The 21,732-nt window shown below is 42.0% G+C and overlaps 1 protein-coding gene across 2 annotated transcripts in view; it reads right to left on the reverse strand.

Annotated features, from left to right (window-relative positions):
* The window catches only part of CPA6 (carboxypeptidase A6), a 360,254-nt gene extending 345,394 nt beyond the window's left edge, over positions 1 to 14,860 (reverse strand). For both annotated transcript variants that reach the window (XM_042973342.1, XM_007080679.3), the window contains exon 1: positions 14,525 to 14,860. In XM_042973342.1, coding sequence (XP_042829276.1) covers positions 14,525 to 14,640 — 116 coding nt within the window. In that variant the 5' untranslated portion in view covers positions 14,641 to 14,860. The remainder of the gene's footprint in view (positions 1 to 14,524) is intronic.
* Between the last annotated feature and the right edge of the window lie 6,872 nt (positions 14,861 to 21,732).

Here is a 21,732-nt window from a genome sequence, read left to right on the forward strand (position 1 = left end):
ACATGCACCCACAAAGGCCAAGATGATGGCAAGTCATTTGGCAGGTCATGTTTTCTAGAGAAACCATTTTCACAACTGGAAGGTAATTCTCCAACTTTGGGACCTTCTTACCATTTCTCAGTTGGTCCTCATCTCCTTCTTCCACAACTCCTTAGCTCAAGTCAGACTTTGACAGATACAAATCCTCACAGAGACCAATTTCCTCACAATTTCTAGCTAGACATTCAGATTTTACTAAAACTTGAATACTGCCATGCGAAGCATGAACTCCACTTAAATGCTGTAAATTTGAGGACACTTTGAACCACATGGCACTCTATTTGATCAATTCTGTCTGTTCAAATTTTCATTGTTAGATTAACAAAAAAATTTTTTTAACGTTTATTCACTTTTGAGAGAGAGAGGGAGAGACAGAGACAGAGCATAAGAAGGAAAGGGGCAGAGAGGGAGACGCAAAGTCTGAAGCAGGCTCCAGGCTCTGAGCTGTCAGCACAGAGCCCGATGCAGGGCTCGAAGTCACGAACTGCAAGATCATGACCTGAGCCCAAGTCAGACGCTCAACAGACTGAGCCACCCAGGCGCCCAATTGTTAGACTTATTTTAAAGGAAGCCAACCTGTATTCTCCAGGGCCATTTGGTTTTTTGTGGTGCTTAGAATTTATATGGAGATCTGAACGGGGTAACAGTATAGGAACTGCAAACTTACATTCTTACTGCAGTTAGACAAAGAGGAGCTAAAAGGAAATACATGGACCATAAAATCGGAGATAAATTGGAAGGCCTTTGGTTCACAAAAATTCAAAGACTCAAGAGGTTAAACTCAACATGAATTGAGGACTTAGAAGTCCTGTGTAATTTTAAAGGAGTTCACAGGTTTTCCTTAGAGAATAAAATGACAAAGTCAAGGATTACTTCTCTAAATTTGGTAAAATGGCAATGGCTAACAAAAGTTGACCAGCTAGTGCCCATTCTGGCAACTATACAGGAAATAGCAGCTTGGCCTCAGATCTCCCTAAAATTCAATGCTGTTAAAAACAAATTTTAAGAGGCTGAGAAGCAAAATATCTGTGACCGAAATTGGGTAACCATTTGAGTGATACCTGAAATGCATGGAACAGGGAGACAATGACAGGAGAGTGGGGAATATCACGCAAAGGTACATAGAAGTGGCAGCTCTCCAGATCCCCACATTCCCCCCCCACCCGCCCGCCCCCCCCGCAGCCCTGAGGGGGCAAATGGTTTCTACTTCTCACTACTGTCTTTATCATTATGAAATCTGGTCTGGCAGAATTGCCTGCAAATGTCAGCAGTTGAATTCCTAAATTTATTAGTTTCCTTCCTTGCCTGCCTTCCCCAATCCTTTCCTACCCCCTTCCATTCACCTAAACTTCTACTGAACATGCCAAATACTATTTAGAGACTGGTAGAATACAAAGGAAATCTAGCACCTTATTTTCAACTTGCTTGTACAACAATTTTCTTCCTTGAAAAGGAAAGATAGGACACCCACCAGAAGCTACTAATACCCAGCAGTCTGTTGGTGATTGCACTCAAGGACAGATCAAGTACTATGGGATCACTGAGGGGGAGCAATCACAGCTGATTGGTGGGATCAAGGAACCCCTGTCTGAGGAGTAGTGTTTGAACTGGCTCATGAAAGGCAGGCAGGCTCCAGAGGGAGGGAAAAGGAGGGATTACCCAGAATTGTGGGTCACAGAGGAAGAGGTGGAAGGGACTGTGAAAGGTTTTACAGTATAAAGAAAAAGGAAAGAGTTATTTGAAAGGGAGGGGCAGGGGGAAAAAAAAAAAAAAAAAAAAAGAGTAACTACTACCATCAATAGCTCAGTTGCAGCTATGCCCACTTGGTGCTTGGTGTTTTCCACAGGGGTTCTCAAACATTACGCTTACAATATGTTAAAGCCCATATTGCTAGATCCACCCCAGAAGTTTTTTGTTTTTGTTTTAATGTGGGGCAGATTCTGAAGCAGACTCCAGGCTCTGCACGGTCAGCACAGAGCCTGAAGCAGGGCTTGAACCCACGAGCTGGGAGATCATGACCTGAGCCAGTCAGAAGCTTAACTGACTGAGCCACCCAGGTGCCCCCACCCCAGGAGTTTCCTCACAGGGAGTTGGGGGAGGGGATTAGTGGGTGACATGAAAATCTGCATTTCTAAGAAGTTCCCAGGTGATGCTGATGCTGCTTGTCTGAGGACCAATGTCGAAGGATATACGGCAAACAGGCTATTTGCCATTTCTATTTGCTATTTCCTCTGCCTGGAAATTTCTATCCTCAGATATTCACATGGCTCCTAGGCTTTTATTCTTTTCTCTTGACATTCTTTATCCCTGATCTACGCTTTATCTTCATAATCTTTATCTTAGCACTATGGTTTAATTTTTTGTCATCTAATTAGAATGTAAATCCAGGAGGGATTTATTCACTAGTGCCTAAAGCAGTGCTGTCATTCCCAGCACCTAGATTTCTGTGTTCTTAGGTTTTAAAATAGTACTGGGCACATGGTTGGCACTCATAGTGTTGACTAGTATCAAACAAAACCCCTAGAATAAATTTAGTCCAAGAGGTAAAACACCTGTCCTCTAAAAACTACCACTGAATAAAGACACATATTCCATGCTCATGAATTGGAAAAACGTTGTTAAGAAGTGTCCATACTACCCAAAGCTATCTATGGATTCAGTGCAATCCCTATCAACATATTTTTTTTTTTTTTTTTTTTTTAAACAGAGCTAGAATACTAAAGTTTATATGGAACCACAGAACACCCAAATAGCCAAAGCAATCTTGGGCAGGGAGGGGGGAAAGGGACACAAAACTGGAGAGATCACAAGATCAGATTTCAAGATATACTACAAAACTATAGTAATCAAAACCGTACGGTACTAGGGCAAAAACGGACAAGAGCAACACAACAGTAGAGAACGCAGAAATAAACCCACACTTACGTGGCCTACAGACAAAGGAGGAAAGAATATACAACGGGAAAAAGATGGTCTCTTCAGCAAATGGTGCTGGGAAATCTGGTCAGCTATTGAACAAAGAATGAAATGGACCACTTCCACTCACACACCCTCAAAAAATAGATTGAGGGCCTAAATAGGAGACCTGAAAACCATAAAAATCTTAGAAGAAAACCTAGGCAGTAATTTCTTTGACGTCAGCCTTAGCAGTATTTTTCTAGATCAGTCTCCTTAGACAAGGGAAACAAGAGCAAAAACTATTAGGACTCCACCAAAATGAAATGCTTAGTGCAGCAAAGGAAACCATCAACAGGAGAAGGCAACCTACTGAATGGGGGAAGAAACTTGCATGTGATCTCTTCCCATTATGTATTTTAGATAGTAACCCATTGAGAATACAACTCCACAGAATCCCAGGATAATCTGGGTCATCTTTGGAGATAAAAAGGAAATAGAGGGTTATTTGAAGGGGGAGGAGCAGAAAGAAAAAAAAAAAAAAGTACTAACCATCAATAGCTCAGTTGCAACCGTGCCCACTTGGTGCTGGGATTATCCCAGAATAATCCGATTAAAAATAGGCAGAGAACCTAGATATACAGTTCTCCAAAGATGACCTATAGGTAGCCAACAGACACATAAGAAGATGCTCAACATGACTAATCAGGGAAATGCAGATCAAAATCACATTGAGAGCTCACCCCACACTTATCAGGATGGCTAAAAAATCAAAAAGATGTAACAAGTGTCGGTGCGAGTGTGGAGAAAAGGGAACCCTCATGTGCTATTGGTGGGAATGTACACTGGAATAGCCATGCACCATAGTTTTCAGAAACTATGGAGGGTTCTCAGAAAATAGAAATACCGTATGACCCAGTAATTCTTCTAGAGATCTACTCAAAGAAAAGGAATATACTAAGGAGATAGATGTACCCCTGTACTTATTACAACATTCAAAATAGACCAGATATGGAAACAACCCCATTGTGCATTAAGATGTGATGTGTACACACACAGGAATATTTGTCAAAAAAAAAATGGAGGAAATCCTGCCATTCACAACAACATGGATGGCCCTAAGGTTATTATGCTAAGTGAAAGAAGTTAGAGGAAAAAAAGCTGATTTCACTTATGCATTGGAATCTAAAAAACAACAGAAACAGATTCAGATACAGAGGACACACTGATGATGGCCAGAAGGGAGGGGTGGGGGATGGGCACTATGAGTGAAAGGGCAAGGCTTCTGGAGGCTTCTGGTATGCAATAAAGAAGTCACTGGGATGACACGCACAGCATAGGGAAATAGTTCATGATATTGTAACAACATTGTACAGCGACAGATGGTAGCTACACTTGCTCTGAAGAGCAGAGCGTAAGGTGTCAACTTGCCAAATCACGATGTTGTACACCTGAAGTTAATGGCACTGTCAACTATACTTTGAAAAAACAGTGTTGACTGAATAACAGAAATGGTCTTGGAAAGAGGTGGGACAGGGACCTATGTGGTTTGAGTTAGAGAGGATGGAAGCTGAGAGAACTCAGGCTCTACACCCACATCACCTCCATCTCCTCAGTAATGCTATGCATCTCTGCTCTTATTAGCAAAAGGTTTGGGGTCCAGGATGGGACGAAGGGAGGTGAAGTAGAGTAAGGGCTTGAATTAACTGGGGAGGTTTTACAAGAACGATTATGAAGGCAAATTAAGTTCTGAGGGGATGAACACCCTCATTTTAGGCAAAGGAAGCCAGGCAGGCTGTATTTCTCTCTGAAACGCAGAAGTAGTTTTTCTATCCAATGGTCTATTAAGATGATTTTCTACTTGTCATTTGCAGTCATTCCCCTTTTACTGACAGAGACCTGAAAATTCACACGGGGGAGTCCAGTTCCCCGTGTCCTGCTTTTCTGTCCTGTAAGTCAAGGGCATAGAATAAATTTTTTCAGCAAGTTTCTTACTCCAAACATCTTGCTACACAGGCTTGTCCCAAATGCCTCTAAACTTCCATATGTTTAGTAATTTTGATGCCAAGTAAATTGCAATCACATCATCCACACGTACCTCCATGGAAAAAGGACTGATATGGTTAGGGTCTTATTACAGCCTATCATACTACAAACTGTGTCTTCATTACATTCACAAAAATCTCAAGTGGGAACTTAGACATTTAGAGGATTCATGAATTAGATAAGAAAACCTAGAAGGTAGATAGGGGATGTGAAAACATGGCAAATGAGGTCACAAGTACAAGTGGTCACAGGTGAAGTGCAAAAATAAGCATCTGCTGAGGAAACCTCTATGGTACCACACATTCTATCATTTAGCAGTTGGCAATAGAAGGCTGAAGTGCCTTCTATAAAAATAGAAAAGCCACCTGGGTGGCTCAGTTGCTTAAGCATCTGACTCAGTTTCACTCAAGTCATGATATCGCAGTTTTGAGAGTTTGAGCCCCATGTTGGGCTCTGTGCTTATAGCACAGAGCCTGCTTAGGATTCTCTCCTCCCTCTCTGTCCTTCCCCCCACTCACGCCGCCTGGGTCTTTAGAAAGATAAACTTGAAACAAACAGAAAAACAAAATACAATGTGTATGTTAAAGGTCCAGAAAGAGCAGGAAGAGGGTGGTCCATCTGATACAGTCACATTTTCATGATCCATTCACATCATTGGACTAAAATCTCAGCCCTCAAGAAACAGACCCTGCTGCTCACTCTACTTTGAGTACTTCTAACCCTCCTTGGGGATAAGGAATAAGGCATCATTGGTATCGCTGGTACTTGCTAAGCGTAGTGGGAGGAGGAAGGGTGGGAGGACTGAAACGATGGAAGAGGACCTCCAATCCTTAGGTAACTGACAGGAAGAGGGAGAAAGGAGCCCCATTTTTTGGCTAAGATGACATGGAGATATTCTCACAGATCTTTCAGTCCCAAGAAGATGAATCAATTTTATAACTGGTTACCTACATGAGAGCCTTCCAACTAGTATTAGACACTTTACTTAATACCCTAGTTTATATCCCAATTTACAAAGTACTTCATTTTGTAATATGTTAACAGAGGACACTGGGTAAAGGGTGTATGGGAATGCTCTGCACTATAAAATTTAAATTTAAAAAACAAAACAATCTTTTATCAGGTCATTTAGGTCTTCATAGGACCAGGACTTTAAAAAAAAAAAAAAAAAGAGGAAAGAAGCCAGCTAACCCAGTGTAGAGGAGACCCAACTCCATTTCTTATGTACAGTGTTTCTCTTCTCATTCCTACCACCTGACATGAAACATGGACATACTCCCCTACCTTTAGTAAAAGCAGGAACAAAACCCGTTCCACTAGTTGTCAAGTCTCTACTCCCACTTCCCACTTCATGGATAGGCTTCTTGAAATCACAGTCTACACTCCCTGATTTTCTCACATACCATTTGTTCCTCAACTTATGCTCTGGATTTCCCTCACCATTCATTCCACCAAGAGCACCTCTAAGGAGAACACGATTTGAGGTCTTTAATGGCCAAGCCAATGGATACTGCTTTGTTGTATTTAATGTGACTGGCCTCACCTTTCTAGAATATTTCCCTGGGTTTCTTTATTGGCCTTTCTATTTTGTTTCTCTGACTGGCTGTCCCACCCCTCAACCCCACTACCCGGTTCCACCTTGGTTTTGGCACTTTGTTCTTCATGTAATGAGTGCTTCCTAGATGTTCCGTTATACACTTGTGGTTAAGAAATTATATTTATACATAAGTTACTGGCATATATTCCACAGCCTAGAGAGCTCTTGAGCTTCAGAGCCATCTATTCAGTTGGGCACTTTATAGTTACCTCAAACTACAGAGCTGAAGTACTTACCTTCTCTGCAAAGAGCTCAGTTCTGTTACCCAATCCTAAGGATCATTTTACGCTATTTCTGCTTATCTCCTTTAGTTACCCAATTGTGAAAACTATGTAATTATTTAATTGGTTCCCTCCTTTCCTTTTGATTACTGTCAGAAGCCAGGCTCTGCCACGTATTGCTGTGGTTACTAGGATATCCATTCTTTTGGCTCCAAATCTTTAGCTTTCAAGTCTTCCCTTCTCAATGATGGCAGAGGGAGCTTTCTTCAGGAGGAAGAAAAAAAGTCCTCTAAATTTCCTTTGTAAAACTCTTGATTAGCACCCTGTCATCTTTGGGAGAAACCAGAACTCCATATTATGGGACATAAAGGGTTTCATGACCTTGAAGGCTTACCTCACCTCTCCTCCCTCCCAGAGAAATGGCATTTTGGCCATAATTACTCTGATTTTCTAGACTTGGACTGAATGCTCACCTGTAGTTCTTTGCACAAGAAATATATTCTCAATGCCTCGAAAGCCTTAACCTAATTTCTATTTGTTCTTTATGACCGAGAAGAGAGCCAGGTCCTTGGACTCCCAATCATTCAAAAAAATGTAAAATATCTTGCATATTTAATAATTGACTTTGATTCCAGATTATCTTAACTCCTCTCACAGCCAAAGAGCCTTTTTTGACTTTCTCCACTCTTTGTCCTAGATTAAGTGACCCTCTCCTGTACTTGGTCAGCACAGAGTTTTGTCTGTGGGCACAGTGATGCCAGAGTTGAATTGTTTACTTGCCCAAATTACTCATTACGCCATGCACATGAACTGCTCCTTTATCTGTAGTCCCAGATGAGCAGAGGGCCAGATACACTGCAAGTATTTATGGAAATGAAATCCTCCCTCATTAAGCACTTCTCGGCCTTGCCAAATCCCTTTACTTCATCCCCAATAACCCTAGGGAATAGGGAAGACTAAGATTTCTGGATTCACCAAACTGTTTAACAGTTAGGAATGCTACAAGTCCCGCCCAGCTCTGCAAATCTTATTTTGAAGCTGGGCTTCTTCACATATTCAGTAAGGGGACTGAGCTCTTATTTTGTGGTCTCTTTCAGTTCTGACACTGACTTTAAAACCATTTACACAGAATAAAAATGCACATTTTGAATCCACGTGAAGTACAGAATTATAGAAGCCCATCTGGATACACTACTTTAGAAGAACCAAGTAGAAGGGAAAATGGGTAGGTAGTTATTAAGTATCAGGGTGACCATGGAGAGATGCTGATTTCCTAGTGTGTTCTCCCCAACACCCCCCTTTCTCCACCTCCAGCCATTATTTCATAGTCTTCTATGCAGCCAAAGGCCTCTAATCAACTGTGGCCAGTAGGGAGGGACATTAAAGGACTGTTGTCTTAAAGGAGAGTGACTGACCCTTTCTATGGGCCTGCTGGCTGGACTCCAAGAGCTAGAAGATTCACTGAATCACACTTGGGAGTGTTGAGCATGGCAGAGAGACAGGACAGAGAGCCTAGTTCTCTGGTACCACCAACTATACCCTGCATGGATTTCTAAAGAAGAAATTTCTTGTTTAAACCATCGAGATTTGGGGTTATAGAAAAAGAAGCCTACAACTCAACAGTATCCTCAATAACAGATAATATTTTACTATTTTCAAAGTACATGGAGGAAAAAAAAAAAAACAGTAATTTTGCCTAAGACAGCCACTTAGAAGTTTGCTTGAACTTTTAGTAAAATCATTTATGAAATTTACTACCCAGAACTACCTGAAAACTTCATAGTTTACATTCTACTTTATCCTAAGAAGCTGATGTCCAGAGGCAAATTGGGCAGGGATGTTTGGCAATGCAAATTCTAATCCTATAAACCAGTCATCTGAGTGCTCATAATGAACATAACAAGTCACGATACATTCTCTGATCAGCGGTTCCATTTACACAGGCAAAAAATTTAATGCTTTATGTAGCTTTTACAATATAGACTGAAGTTCTGAAACAGTAACCTCTTTCCTTGCTTTTCAGGGAGTGGAAGTGATTATGCTTAATGGTATTACCCAGAATGTATCTGGGTGCCATACAATAAAGGCTCCATTATCAGATTGGGCTCCAAGGAGAAAGTGGTCCAGAAGCACATAAAACACTTCTCTTTCTACTAGCTCAGTGACAGAGGGAATGCAGATCCCAGACAGGCAGTACTCCATGGGGAGCTCAGGTCAGAGGAATAGAGACCTGCAGCATTGCAAGCAAAGCAAGAGGCCTCAACACACAGAGGAGACTGCAGGGAATAAAGCTTTGGGTATAAACAGCTGATAACCAGCACCTACAAGTTGCACTTTGATCTAATGCAGAAGGAAAACTAAAGTTATTCTCCGGTTTATAAGGGCCAAGAACTCAAAGGAACTTCCAGAGAATACTGAAGAACTATTTTATTGGCCACATGCTGACTTGTGAAGAATAGGTTCAAAACCAGCCTTAAAACCCACTGTACATCCTTAATTCCTAATGCCCCAAATCTGTATCACACACATTTCAATCTATCATTCATGATCTGAGATGGCTCATTCTTGCTTTAGGCCCTCATGATGAATGGAGCCTACCTGTTTTAAGGATGAAGCAATGCTGAAGCTATTTCTCTGACCTGATATAGAGGAGTCTCGAGGCTGAGGAAGAGTGAAATCAAGACAAGAGGACCAGAGAGACTGACACAGAGGCCTTGAAGGCCAGGCAAGGGATTCTAGATTTGATGTGGTTGGCAACAGGGAGCCACAGTAGATCTTGGACTAAAAGAGGAACACAGTCTTATTTTAGGAAGATCATCAGTGTGATAATGGACTAGATAAAGGTAGATCAGGAGAAAACTACCTTAATCTAGGCAGAGATAAGGAAATCCTGAACACAACTGGTAGCTGTTGCAAAGGAGAGGCAAGGACAAGTAGGATACTTTTTATAGGAATATAAGGAGCTAAATTTGCTCTCTGAATAGTTGAGGACATGAAGTAAAGCTCATTAAAAAGGCAAATATAGTGAATAAGAAGGCTGAACCCATGATTTACCATCCAAATAAGGACCCTGCTCAGACTGAAATGGGGCATTGCCAATTACCAGGCCAGAACAGCAGATTGCCAGTCTTGGGCAAATCAGGATTTCTGACCATCCTACCAGAAAAGAGCTTTAACTGCCAACAGAGGAGGACTCAGATTCGCACAATCAATTTGATCTCCAACTCTAGCCCCAAGTTTCTGGAAGTTAAGGACATTAAAATGAAGCCACCATCCAGGGTTAAGAATAAAAAGCTGTGCCGTTGAGACATTTAGGGGAATAACCAGAGAGGTAAGGTGGAAAATACAAGGCCTCTGAAATTCAATCTATGCTACTGAGTCACTGGATTTCTCAGTTATCTCTTCAATAAGTCACATCCCAATTGGGAACCTCCTTGCTTATAGCATTTCAAGGACCAAATGGCTTTAAAACAACCACTACCACCCCTTTATTTCCTTCAAGTCTTCCATCTCCAGATCCTATGTCCATGAAGGACTAGTGAAGTTGACAAGTTACTAGGGTGGGGGGTGGCAGTGGGGACAACAGGGTTGGGGCTGGGTATGTGGGTATAGCATGGACCCTAAGCAGAATGCACCAGCTGGCTAGTGGGCTGGAACCAGTCCTGCACACATGTACCTATGGTCATGGGAAAGATACTTAGTCCTTGAAGCTGCTCCCCTAAGAGGGGAAATAACCACACAGAGACAGGGGTCTTCAAAATGGGCAGGGCAGAATGAGGAAGGAGTGTGTGAGGTCTTGGCAGGCAGATCAATACCAGTGGGTTCAAGATCTTGGCAGCAGGACATATGCTCTCTCCTCCCCAGCTGAGCTATAGCAGGGCTGGGGGACCAGAAATAGGCAAGGCCTGGAAGAGATTTCTATTCCTCCCTTCTCGGTTCAGAGATTACTTCAATACTTATAGTCTGATCATCCCATACAACATTTATACATGGTCTACTAAGGTTGTGTGTGGGGCGATTTTCTTTACTAAGCTGAAGACCATCAGCATGGACTTTGTTGGTCACGGTTCTTGGCACAAGGTATTACTTGAAGGAAGGCACACATCCCTGGCTACTTTCTGTGCTTTGTAGTGACCATCTAAAATTCCTTCATCTTCCATTTCCTATCCCTTATTAGAAAAGCAGGTAGACATCAGTGACTCCTCACCCTAGATAAAACTGAAGGTTTAGTTGTGGTTCTTATCTACATAATCCACACCTTATCCTGAAACTAGCAGTTCCCCAAACAAGGTTAAACCTTCAGTTTTCCTTAAGAGCAGTTCTTTCCCTCTCCCTCCTCTGTATCTAGACAGGGGATAGTGTGAAATAGAGCTTGTCAGGTCACGCCCAGCTGGGTTAGAATCCGATCTCTGCTCGTATAGTGACTTTGGGTTAGTTAGCTCTGAACTTGGGTTTTACCCAGTCTGTACCTCATTTAGCTTACCTGGAAAACAGGGATACCCAGAATTACATGAGGTTGTTCAGAAATTTTTAAAACAGTTGATATCAAGTATTGGAAAGTATTAGCTACTTTATTACCCTGTTAACTTAGTGTCAAGAACCATACAATAACCTCCTACTGCATTCAATCCTCACAATTTGAGGAAGGTTCTCCGATTATCTCCATTATCCCAGATAAGGAAACGGAGGGTCAGAGAGGTTAAGGAGCTTGCCCCCAGGTAACAGAGCTACTAACAGTGGCAAAGCAGAAATGGAAACCCAGGCAGTTGAACTTCTGGACTTTTAAACGTTACGCTCATTGACTGGCACGAAGAAGATACTGTAGTTCTTAAAATCATACCCACTTTGATTTTACACCATTTCCAGAATTTGTTTCGTGGTCTTAGAATATACGCACACATGCGCACAGATTTCAGGTGATGCACAAGATACTGGTTTTTTGGCTTCAGATATAATCACCGAACCAATAAGTCTGCTTCCAGGAATTCATGGCAAGGAGAAAAAAAAAAAAAAAAAAAAAAAAAAAAGCAGTGTTGCTTGTGTAGGAATCCCACTGACTGGTGTTAAAGACAGAGATGTTCGACTATGGATTTGTAATCCCTGCAGTCTTCTGACAGTATCCATCAATACCATTTGAAATTTGTGTACTTGGCTTCATTCTTTTTCTACATATTAAGATTTCTCTTGTAAATATGTAATACAGCTCTCTAAAAAGGTATTAACTTTTGTCAAGTTTTCCTGGTCTAATTCCTCCCCCACCCCCAGATGATTCAATTTGCCACTTACTAAGCATTATACAATTGGCATTACACAACTGTTAATAGTTTATGTAGAAAGAGGACTGAGCTCATTAGCTGCACTCAGGAAGCATGCTGGTCTGCCTGGAGTGTTCTGTTTTATTCAGGTAGAGAGTCCCACAAATGATAATTGCTTATTAGATTCAACCAAGACATACAAAAATGATTTACTAACATTCAAGAAATAGGGGTGCTCCAGGGGTGCCTAGGTAGCACAGTTGGTTAAGCACCTGACTCTCGATCTCAGCTCAGGTCATGATCTCACAATTTGGGAGTTCGAGCCCCTCATAGGGGCTTAACTATTCCACCAGGTCATCCATCAGGTTTTTAGTGTTTAAAGAAAAAAAAAAAAAAAAAAAAAAAAAAAAAAAAAAAAAAGTATTGCGAGAGGGAGGGAGAATCCAAGCAGGACGAGAGGCTCAATTTCATGACGGTGAGACCCTGACTGGAGCCAAGGTCAAGAGACAGCTTAACAGACTGGCCACCCAGGTGCACCTTCATCAGGTTTTTATTTGCGGAAGAGCTAGACTTGCACAAAGTAGTTCCTGAGTAAATAAAGCAAAATAATCCCAAACCAAAGTGGCATTTCTGTCTTTGGTAAGGAGAGAAGGAGAATAAAGCAGTTAAAACCCATTTTTGATGGGAGTGTTCGGAGACACTCCTTGTTTTACAGCAACTCTAGGCTTCCACAGTGATGGACAAGGCTACTTTCAGTTTTGAGTGTTTCAGCTTTTTCCTCCAACTTTCAGACATTTGGTAATTTATACATTTGGGACTAACTTACATAGCAGCCAAAGGGAAAACAGCAACTGAGGCTTTCACTGCAGAATAGACAAGGTAGTTCAGCTTCCTCCAGAAAGGTTCCAGTGGTAGCAAACCCTAAAGCCAGGTCTCCACTATTGGAGTCATTTCCTCTAAGCGGCACTTAGGGAAGTGCACACACCTGCTCCGCTGAAGCAGGTCTGGGAACTTGGTCAACACCACATAACTGAGATAATCAAGAACAGGGCCACAGCTGAATGGAGGAGCAATCCTAGGTCACACAGGCCCCAAGATAGATTATCACCTGGTCTGACGCCAGCCAGGAGAGTCGGTAAATTCTACAGCCGGGCCTGTACCACCAGTCATTAAACATGGTTCCCTTGCCCAGATCTCCAAGGGCAATGACACTACAGAATGTAAAGCCTGTACCATGTGTCTAGGAGTCTGGAAAGCAGCCTTCAGATGTTCGTGCCTTTCTGTGCCTCCCGGGAACACCCTGGTGTAAAAACTGGGGATTGAGTTATCTATAGCCCTTATCTCAGCCAATGCCTCCACCCCCAGCCTGCACCCCCTAAAATGGAGGACAGCTTTTCTGAACTTTCCTCTGCAAGCACTGTATTCAGGAGACACCGTGAAGGCAGTGCTTAGATTCTTTGAGCAAGGGAAACATTTGCTTTCTCAGGGTCATACTTCTGAACTCTTCTTTACACCATTCCTGTTAAAAACAACTTTGCCTTAAGATCCCAGGCACTACCTGGTCCTAGTCCACATCCAGGTGAAAAACTTTCCTCAACTGGTAGTTATCGAAGGATTGGGTCAAAGATCCTGGTTTTCCTCCTCTGTAAAATGCAATTGAACTAGGTGAGCCATCGAAGGTTCATTCCTGCTTTAAAAATGCAGCAATGCCCTAACTTCCAGATTCAAAGAACCACCCCCCTGCAAATAGGAGCAAAGCTCTTGCCGTTTATTCCACAGCAAGCCTTCAGAATAAAGTGCATAGTCACACTGCTTTATACGCAGCCCTGGGCCTCCTTATGAGAAGCAAACATGAAGTACCCTAACCTGTGTGGGGGTGGGGAGGTACCTCCTTGTTTTCCCCGTTTAAGTTCCTCCCTTGAGAAAAATACGATAGCTTCACAATTGGCTACTTTTATTCTGCTTATTTTGAGTTGGCTCATTTGCATTGTTCAGATTTGAAGATCTGGTAACTACTCCGTAGGTTAGCAAGTACGCCCGCACACTCTCGCACACCGTTCTCAATCACTATGGAGTTTCAACCACTCCTGTGTACAATTCTGAAGAAGTCTTCATTTTCAGGTCATAGTTCACATGAAACAACAGCATCTTTCCTACGGAGCATCAACCAAGGCAAACACCGCAAATACTGGCCATGGCTCCTCCAAGGACAGAATCTCATTCAACTGCGGGCCACAGGCTGGCACACTATCAGAAGTATGAAAAGCTACAGTTGGGACCGTCACATTCTCTCAGTGAGCTAAACCCAAGAGCCGGGAGCTGCACGCACATTTTACGTTAGGTGACCAGGAAAGTGTACAGATTCACACAGAAACCACAGACGTGGGGAAAAAAGTGAGGCACGTTCAGGAGCAAATCAGCCCCCTCCTCCAACTAAAAGCCATATAGGGAATGAAAGTCGCTCCACTCACCCAGCGTAGCGGTTGCTATAAAGGTGGCTGTGCCCTGGTTGCAGAATCTTCAAAAAGAGCAGGGAGAGAGGCAGAAATGCAGCTGTCCGGCTCCTAGGCTTCCGGAGGAACGTCATGGTGTTACAAGGAAAGGAGCTGAAAGTTACTTACAGCAGTCACCCGAGGCTGGAGGGAGCTCACAGTGCCGCGCCCCCCGCCCCCCATGGGCAAATGCTCTCTGGGAGGGGGTGGGGGGAGAGAGCTAAGAGTAAAATGTGACACTTCTTTCCAGCCACAGGGGTGAAAAAAAGTCTAAGCAGCCGAGGAAGGGAAGTTGCTATTAAGACTTGGTCTTGGGACGAGAAGCAGCAGCACGCACTGCCCAGCCCAGCAGCTGAGCCTGATCCTCAATCAGGCTCCCCTAGAAGGGGCTGGGCCTCCCCTGTGCTGACTCACGGCTGGGGTTCCCTGGGTGCTGCATCCTTTGAGTAACTCCTCTCTGGTCTTTTATTTGTCTCTTGCTTGACAGCTTTAGGCCCCTGGCTTTTCTCGGACCTTTCCCTTTCTATTACCTTCCACAGCGCAGGACCCTCCTCTGAATGCAAATGATTTGCCCGAGGATGAGCTAAACACGTAGGCGTACGTAGAACATTCCAGGCTTAAGGTTTTGATCTACCATAACAAATTTCTACATGGATTCCACATACTGAAGTGCCTGGTGAATAGCCCTGACGAGTTCGTGCCCAAGGGTAAGCCCAGCCCCTGAACCTGAACAGACAGCCTGGTCCCGGCTCCTACCTGTATGAAGAGGCAGCCGCTTCGCTGGGCTTCAGGAAGCTCTTCCTACCCACTCCCCGTCAGCAGCACCCAGACCCGCCGCGATTTCAGAGGTTCTTATAGGGAACAGGAGGCTTCCACGTGCTTTACTACCTTCTCTCACATTTGGAATCATTTAGGAAGCCAGACCATTTAAATCAGAACTCCTGGGGGGTGGGATCAGTAATTTAAAAGCCTCCTCAGGTGATTGCAGTGTTCAACCACCACGTTGGTCTAGAGCGGAGCTTCTCAAACTTTAACAGGCATAGAAATCAAATCACCTGTGGATTGTTAAACTGCAGCCTCTGATGCAGTAGTCTGGGCCTGGGGCCTGAGATTCTGCATTTCTAACAAGCTTTCAGGTGATGCTCATGCTGCTGATGTTTCCACCACATTTTGAGCAGAGCTGTACTTGAGAATGAGGTCTGCTTTTTCTCCTCTCTCTCAAAACTAGGTGGGAATAAAAACCTTTGATGATGAAAAAGGCATTTCTTTTTTTTTTATCCACTTGCTCCTACCCAGATATACCAGAAAACCCATCTGGGGGCACGTACTTTGCTCTAGTAAATAAGAACGGCGTTATCTAGAGTGACTCCTGTTATTCCCCATGCCAAGGCCCTGTACTACTCTGGAAGAGAGTGGGAATCAGTGTCTCTCTATACACTCACTCAAACACTTTCCAAATTTCCTGAAGAGTCATAGCCAAGGATTCTGTACCCTCTAATATTATAGCCAGAACACTGTTTAGAAGACAAAGTACCCAATCTTTCCCCATGGTCTCTACGTGGGGAGTTGAACCAAACTCACAGGAGTTTGGTTTAGAACACAGCTGAAATGATTTTCAGTTAAAATGATTCTCTAAGGCTTTCTTAACTACCCCAGGATTAGTTTAATCTCTTCTCTGTGACCCCCTCTCTAATGCCTGTATGTTTTCTACTGTAGGGTACAGTACATTGAATTGAAGTATTTGCCTCGTTCTCTCTCGAGGCTGCCTTCTCCTTGAGTGTAGAACGGTACCCCTTTCATCTTTGTACGCGCTTCCTTATATCTCCTAGAGAGAACACAATGTTTGCTGAAGCAATGATCAGCAATGTTTGTTGAGTGAATGATGAACCTGAGAAGGGATTCATTCAACATTTACTCTGTGACTTCTGTATCCACACAGAGGAAAGGATGGAGGCTCTTGAGGAGTGCATGGTCCCAGGTCTCCTGGTTTTGTTTCTTGTTTGTTTATGTTGTTGTTTCCTTCCCTCATGACTTTCTGGCCCAATGCTCTGGTCTTTGTAAAGTGGTCAGGCTGTTCTGCCAGGTTCATGGCGATGCTTCCTGGGGCCATTGTGACAAGGTCAAGAAAGCCTGTGTAACTATGAATGAACTGTGGAAATAAGAGGTTATTTTGTAAATAAAACACTTCATTCCTTTGCATTTCATTATGTCAGAACAATGTATAAATCTGTCATATTATATCACAACATTAAACTAGGAATGTTCGGTCTCTGACTGGGGATTAAGCTCATCCTCAAATCATTCTGAAGGATTAATCCAGTGAGCACGTTCAGCAAAGACTCTGCAGACTCTGAGATCAGGGTAATCATTTCCTGGACCATCAAAAATGCAAGAGACCCTGGAGACATCCTGTGGCCTTCCTAAAAATTTCAGATCAAAGAGAAATTCTCAAACAATAGAAGTCATTCCTAGCAATCTTCCTCTGGTTTTCTAAGGACCAGGTTATCTGATCAAACTTCTCCTGGATTAGATAAGCTCCCATAAAATGAGTGATAAATGGAGTCCATTTAGCAAGTGGGAGGGGAAGAGAATGGCTTTACAGATAGATTCAAAGATAAAAGCCCCATTTTTTAGGCACTGAGAGGGAGTGAATTATTAAACCAGTTAGAGATTTGGACATGGAAAGATGAGAATTTCTATTTATTGACTACGCCTTTGTCATATTTTAGTGGAAGAGTGAAATGTTTTAAAAAGAAATACTACCCTACAGAGAAGCAAAAGGAAACTACAGTTGGAAAAGAAAATGTCATTCTTGATTTGGGTGCATTGTTGTCCATGATTAGATAAGTTTTTTTTATTGAAGTGTAGTTAGCACACAACATTATTTTAGTTTCATATGTATAACATAGTGATTCAACATCTATATATATTATGAAATAGTGACCACAATTAGTCCAGTTACCATCTGTCACCACAGAAACCTAATATGACATTGACTATATCCCCTATGCTGTACATTATTATTGCCGTGGCTTATTTATTTTATAACTAGAAGTTTATACCTCTTGGTCCCCTTCACCTATTCACCCCCCTCCCTCCACCTCCAAATCTTCCTCTCCTCTGGAAACCATCATTCTGTTTTGTTTATCTGAGTCTGGTTTTGTTTTGTTGTTTAAATTCCACACATAAGTGAAATCATACAGTATTTGTCTTTCTCGGTCTGACTTATTTCACTAAGCATAATACCCTTTGGGTTCATCCACGTTGTCATAAATGGCAAGATTTCATTCTTTTTTTATGGTTATTACTGTTGTATATATATATGTATGTATATACCACATCTTCTTTATCCATTCATCTATTGACAGACATTTTGGTTTTTTCTGTGTCTTGACCATTGTAATTAATGTTGCATTGAACATGGGAGTGTATATATCTTTTCAAGTTAGTGTTTTCATTTTCTTTTTTTTCTTTATTAAGTTTTTAATTTAAATTCTAGTTAGTTAACATACAGTGTTCTATTAATGGTATATTAGGGGCATAATACAGTGATTCAATAATTCTATACATAGTGCTCATCATGATAAGTGTACTCTTTAATCCCCATCACCTGTTTCAAACATCCTCCTACCCACCTCTGCTCTGGTAACCATTAGTTTGTTCTCTACAGTTAAGAGTGTATTTCTCGGTGTGTCTTTCTCCCCGCCCCCCCCCCCCCCGTTACTTGTTTGTTTTGTTTCTAAAATTCCACATACAAGTGAAATCATATGGTATTTGTCTTTCTCTGACTGACTTATTTCACTTAGCACCATATTCTCTGGCTCCATCCGTGTTGTTGCAAATGTTAAGATTTAATTCCTTTTTATGACTGAATAATATTCCATTTTGTATATATACCACATCTTCTTTATCCATTCATGTATCAGTGGACACTTGGGCTGCTTCCATGGTTTGGTTATTAAAAATAATGCTGCAATAAACATAGGGGTGCATGTATCCCTTTGAATTAGTGTTGTTGTATTTTTTAGGTATATACCCATTTGTGCAATTACTAGATCATAGAGTAATTCTATTTTTAGCTTTTTGAAGAACCCCCATACTGTTTTCCATAGTGACTGTGCCTATTTACATTCCCACCAACAGTAAGAGGGTCCCTTCTCTCCACAATCTGGCCAACACTTGTTATTTCTTGTTTTTCTGATGATAGCCATTCTGACAGGTATAAGGTAATATCTTATTGTGGCTTTATTTTGCATTTTCCTGATGGTTAATGTATTGAGCATCTTTTCATGTGCCTGTTCATGTGCCTGTTGGCCATCTGTGTCTTCTTTGGAGAAATGTCTATTCACATCTCCTGCCCATTGCTGATTACATAACGTTAATGCCCTTTCTCAATCTGAATTCTATGATGTTGTAGGGAAAGATTTTGCAAAACATTTTCTTAAGTATATGAATGAAAGCCCTGAAAATTTATTTTGGTAAAGATAAATGGAGGAGAAGTTAAATGGGTATGGTTGGGCAACCCCCCAATTACCTCAGTTGGTTTTGTGCTCATTCCTCAATGTCTTATTAACACAGACCTGTTGCTTGTCAGGCATCTTTTATGGCCTTTTGCTATTGTTCCAACACATGAGGAATTGGCACATGTGATGTTAAGTTACTGCCTTATGCAGTCTTGGCAATTCTGTGAAGAATGTTGTGAAGCTTCCTTTAACAATGCATCACTAATGACTCCCACCCAACTCTCTTATTCAACACCATCAGCCATCCCTTCTTGCCTCTACATCTTTAATCTTTCTCTTGTCAACCATCCATATTTCTCCTATCTTTAAATGCAACCTACCTTTCTTCTATTTCCAGACTTCTCAAAAGCACACTCTTGAATTCTGACAAAATGCTTTCCATCCCTACTTATGATGCTTATTATTATTATGCTTATTAGTATGCTTTCCATCCTGAACACTTATGAAACTTTCTCTTAAAGATCCATGGTTATTTCTAAGTGGGAAACCCTTTGTTGTCATTCTGCATTTGTATGGTTTCTAAGGCTACTTATCACCACCACCACCACCACGCCCCTGCCCCATTTGAAACTCTTCTTTCTTGTGATTGGGGACATTGTCTCCTCTATTCCTCTCTTTCTTAGAGTCCCTCTCCTATTTTTTAACTGCTTACAAAGTTGACATTCACAGGGGTGTTGGCCCTCTCTCTTCTTGATGTGCTGTGGACAGAAATGGCTGGAATAGTTTTGTGGATGAGACTGACTTGATGTGGGTCTGGAAGGGAAGGAAGGGTTTGGCTGTATTGAGATAGGAAAGCTGGAGAGAGGTGGCCATAATTATCAAGGAAACATCATAAACAAATACAAAGGATGTGGTCCTTGAGTTTGTGAAAGTTGGTGCTGGTGGAAGAGCTAGGTAGATAAATAAATACAGAGTTACACTTGGTGGTTGAATTAATTATATGCAAACAAATCACAGATTCTGTGACAGAAAGTTAAGGGGGAGTAGATTACATATGCAGGGTGTTCTGAGGAAGTGGACCTTCAAAGCAAATATGAAGAGCCGGCCATAGCAAGAAAAGGGTGGTGGTGGGAGTGAGGGTGAAGACGAGACCATTGCTGGTAGAGGGAATAGCATAGGCAAAGAAGTCCTGTTCAGAATTTACAGTCCTTTCTCCAGTCAAGACAGGATAAAGAGCAGCATTCAGGGTCCTAAGTTTGGCCTTCAAGGCCCTTGAAAACATTTTCATTTTTATCTTCTTCAATATTTTCTGAATACTCTGTATCTTTTCCTTCCTCTGGGTTGGCTTACATTTATTTGATAATAATAGCCATCTCTCTCCAGCCTTCATGTCTTCTATCCAGCCAAATCCTTCCATTCCTTCTAGGTACAGTTCAAGCCAGTCGCATTTACTGAAACTGTTCCAAGACGATTTCTGTCCACAGTGCTCACCTTCTAAGCACTGATATAGTCATTCATGTACACCCTTATGTTCTGGTGTATATAGACACTTAATTCAGTATTACCATTTATTATAAACTGCTTGAGGGCAGGCACTCTATTGTGTACATCTTCATGTTCCACAGTGCCTGGAGTTCTGCTGGATCCATAGTTGACATCCATTAACAACCAAGTTGTTGGCTTACCTTTCAGCTTAGACCTCCTGGGACCTTTCAACTGGTAAGGGGAGCCCTTGTCTAGAACCCCAGAATGCACCCTTATCCTTGGCTAGCTCTCTCACAAAAAGAGTCTTGCTCACTAGGATGAAAGAGCAATTTGAAGCAAGTGTTATTGATGGACAAACCTATTATTATATTTTTAAGCACTTGTAATTATGTTACAAAGATGTTTTATAGAATTTATGGAGCAAAGCCAAAGTATTCTAATGCAGGAAGGTGGGAACAAGTTCTATCTGCGGAGTCCAAGCAGCCAAAGAGACTTCCCATCTTCTCCCTCTCTTTGCCTTTTCTTTCTCCCCCTCCTTCCCTCCTCTTCTCCCTCCTGGCTCCCCTTCCTTCCTGAGACCTGTCTCCAAGGTTCTTATGAAGAGAGACAGTAGGGAAAACATAGTAGATAAAAATACTTTAAAGATTACTACTTCAAATGACAGAGAAAGGATGTTTGTGTTATACTGTTTGTAACATTAAGTGCTTTAATCAAAATTAAGAATTTGAGATGGATGGAGCATAAAATAGAGATTAAGAAAGTTTGATTAGAATAAAGTCTAAAGCAGGGCACCAGGGTAGCTCAGTCTGTTAAGAGTCTGACTCTTGGTTTCAGCTCAGGTTATGATCTCATGGTTCGTGAGATCAAGTTCCACATGGAGCTCCATGTCGGGCTCTGTGCTAACACCATGGAGTCTGCTGGGTATTCTTCCTCTCTCCCTCTCCCTCTCCCTCTCCCTCTCCCTCTCCCTCTCCCTGTCCCTCTCCTTCTCTCTCTCCGTCTCTCTCTCCCCTCCCTTTTTCTGTCCCTACCCCGCTTGCACATGCATGCACACACACTCTCTCTCAAAATAAATAAACTTGAAAAAAGGATAAAAGTCTAAAGCAACAGTAAAGCAAATGATTGAAGAGCTACTCTTTTATCCATTTGCCTAGGGCAACAGTTGAAAAAAAGACAAAAACAAATAAGAATGGAAAAGTAATGACAGAAAAGACTCAAATATAAACAAGACTTTTACAA

The sequence above is a fragment of the Panthera tigris genome, chromosome F2 (assembly GCF_018350195.1).
Source record: "Panthera tigris isolate Pti1 chromosome F2, P.tigris_Pti1_mat1.1, whole genome shotgun sequence".
NCBI classification, from domain to species: domain Eukaryota; kingdom Metazoa; phylum Chordata; class Mammalia; order Carnivora; family Felidae; genus Panthera; species Panthera tigris.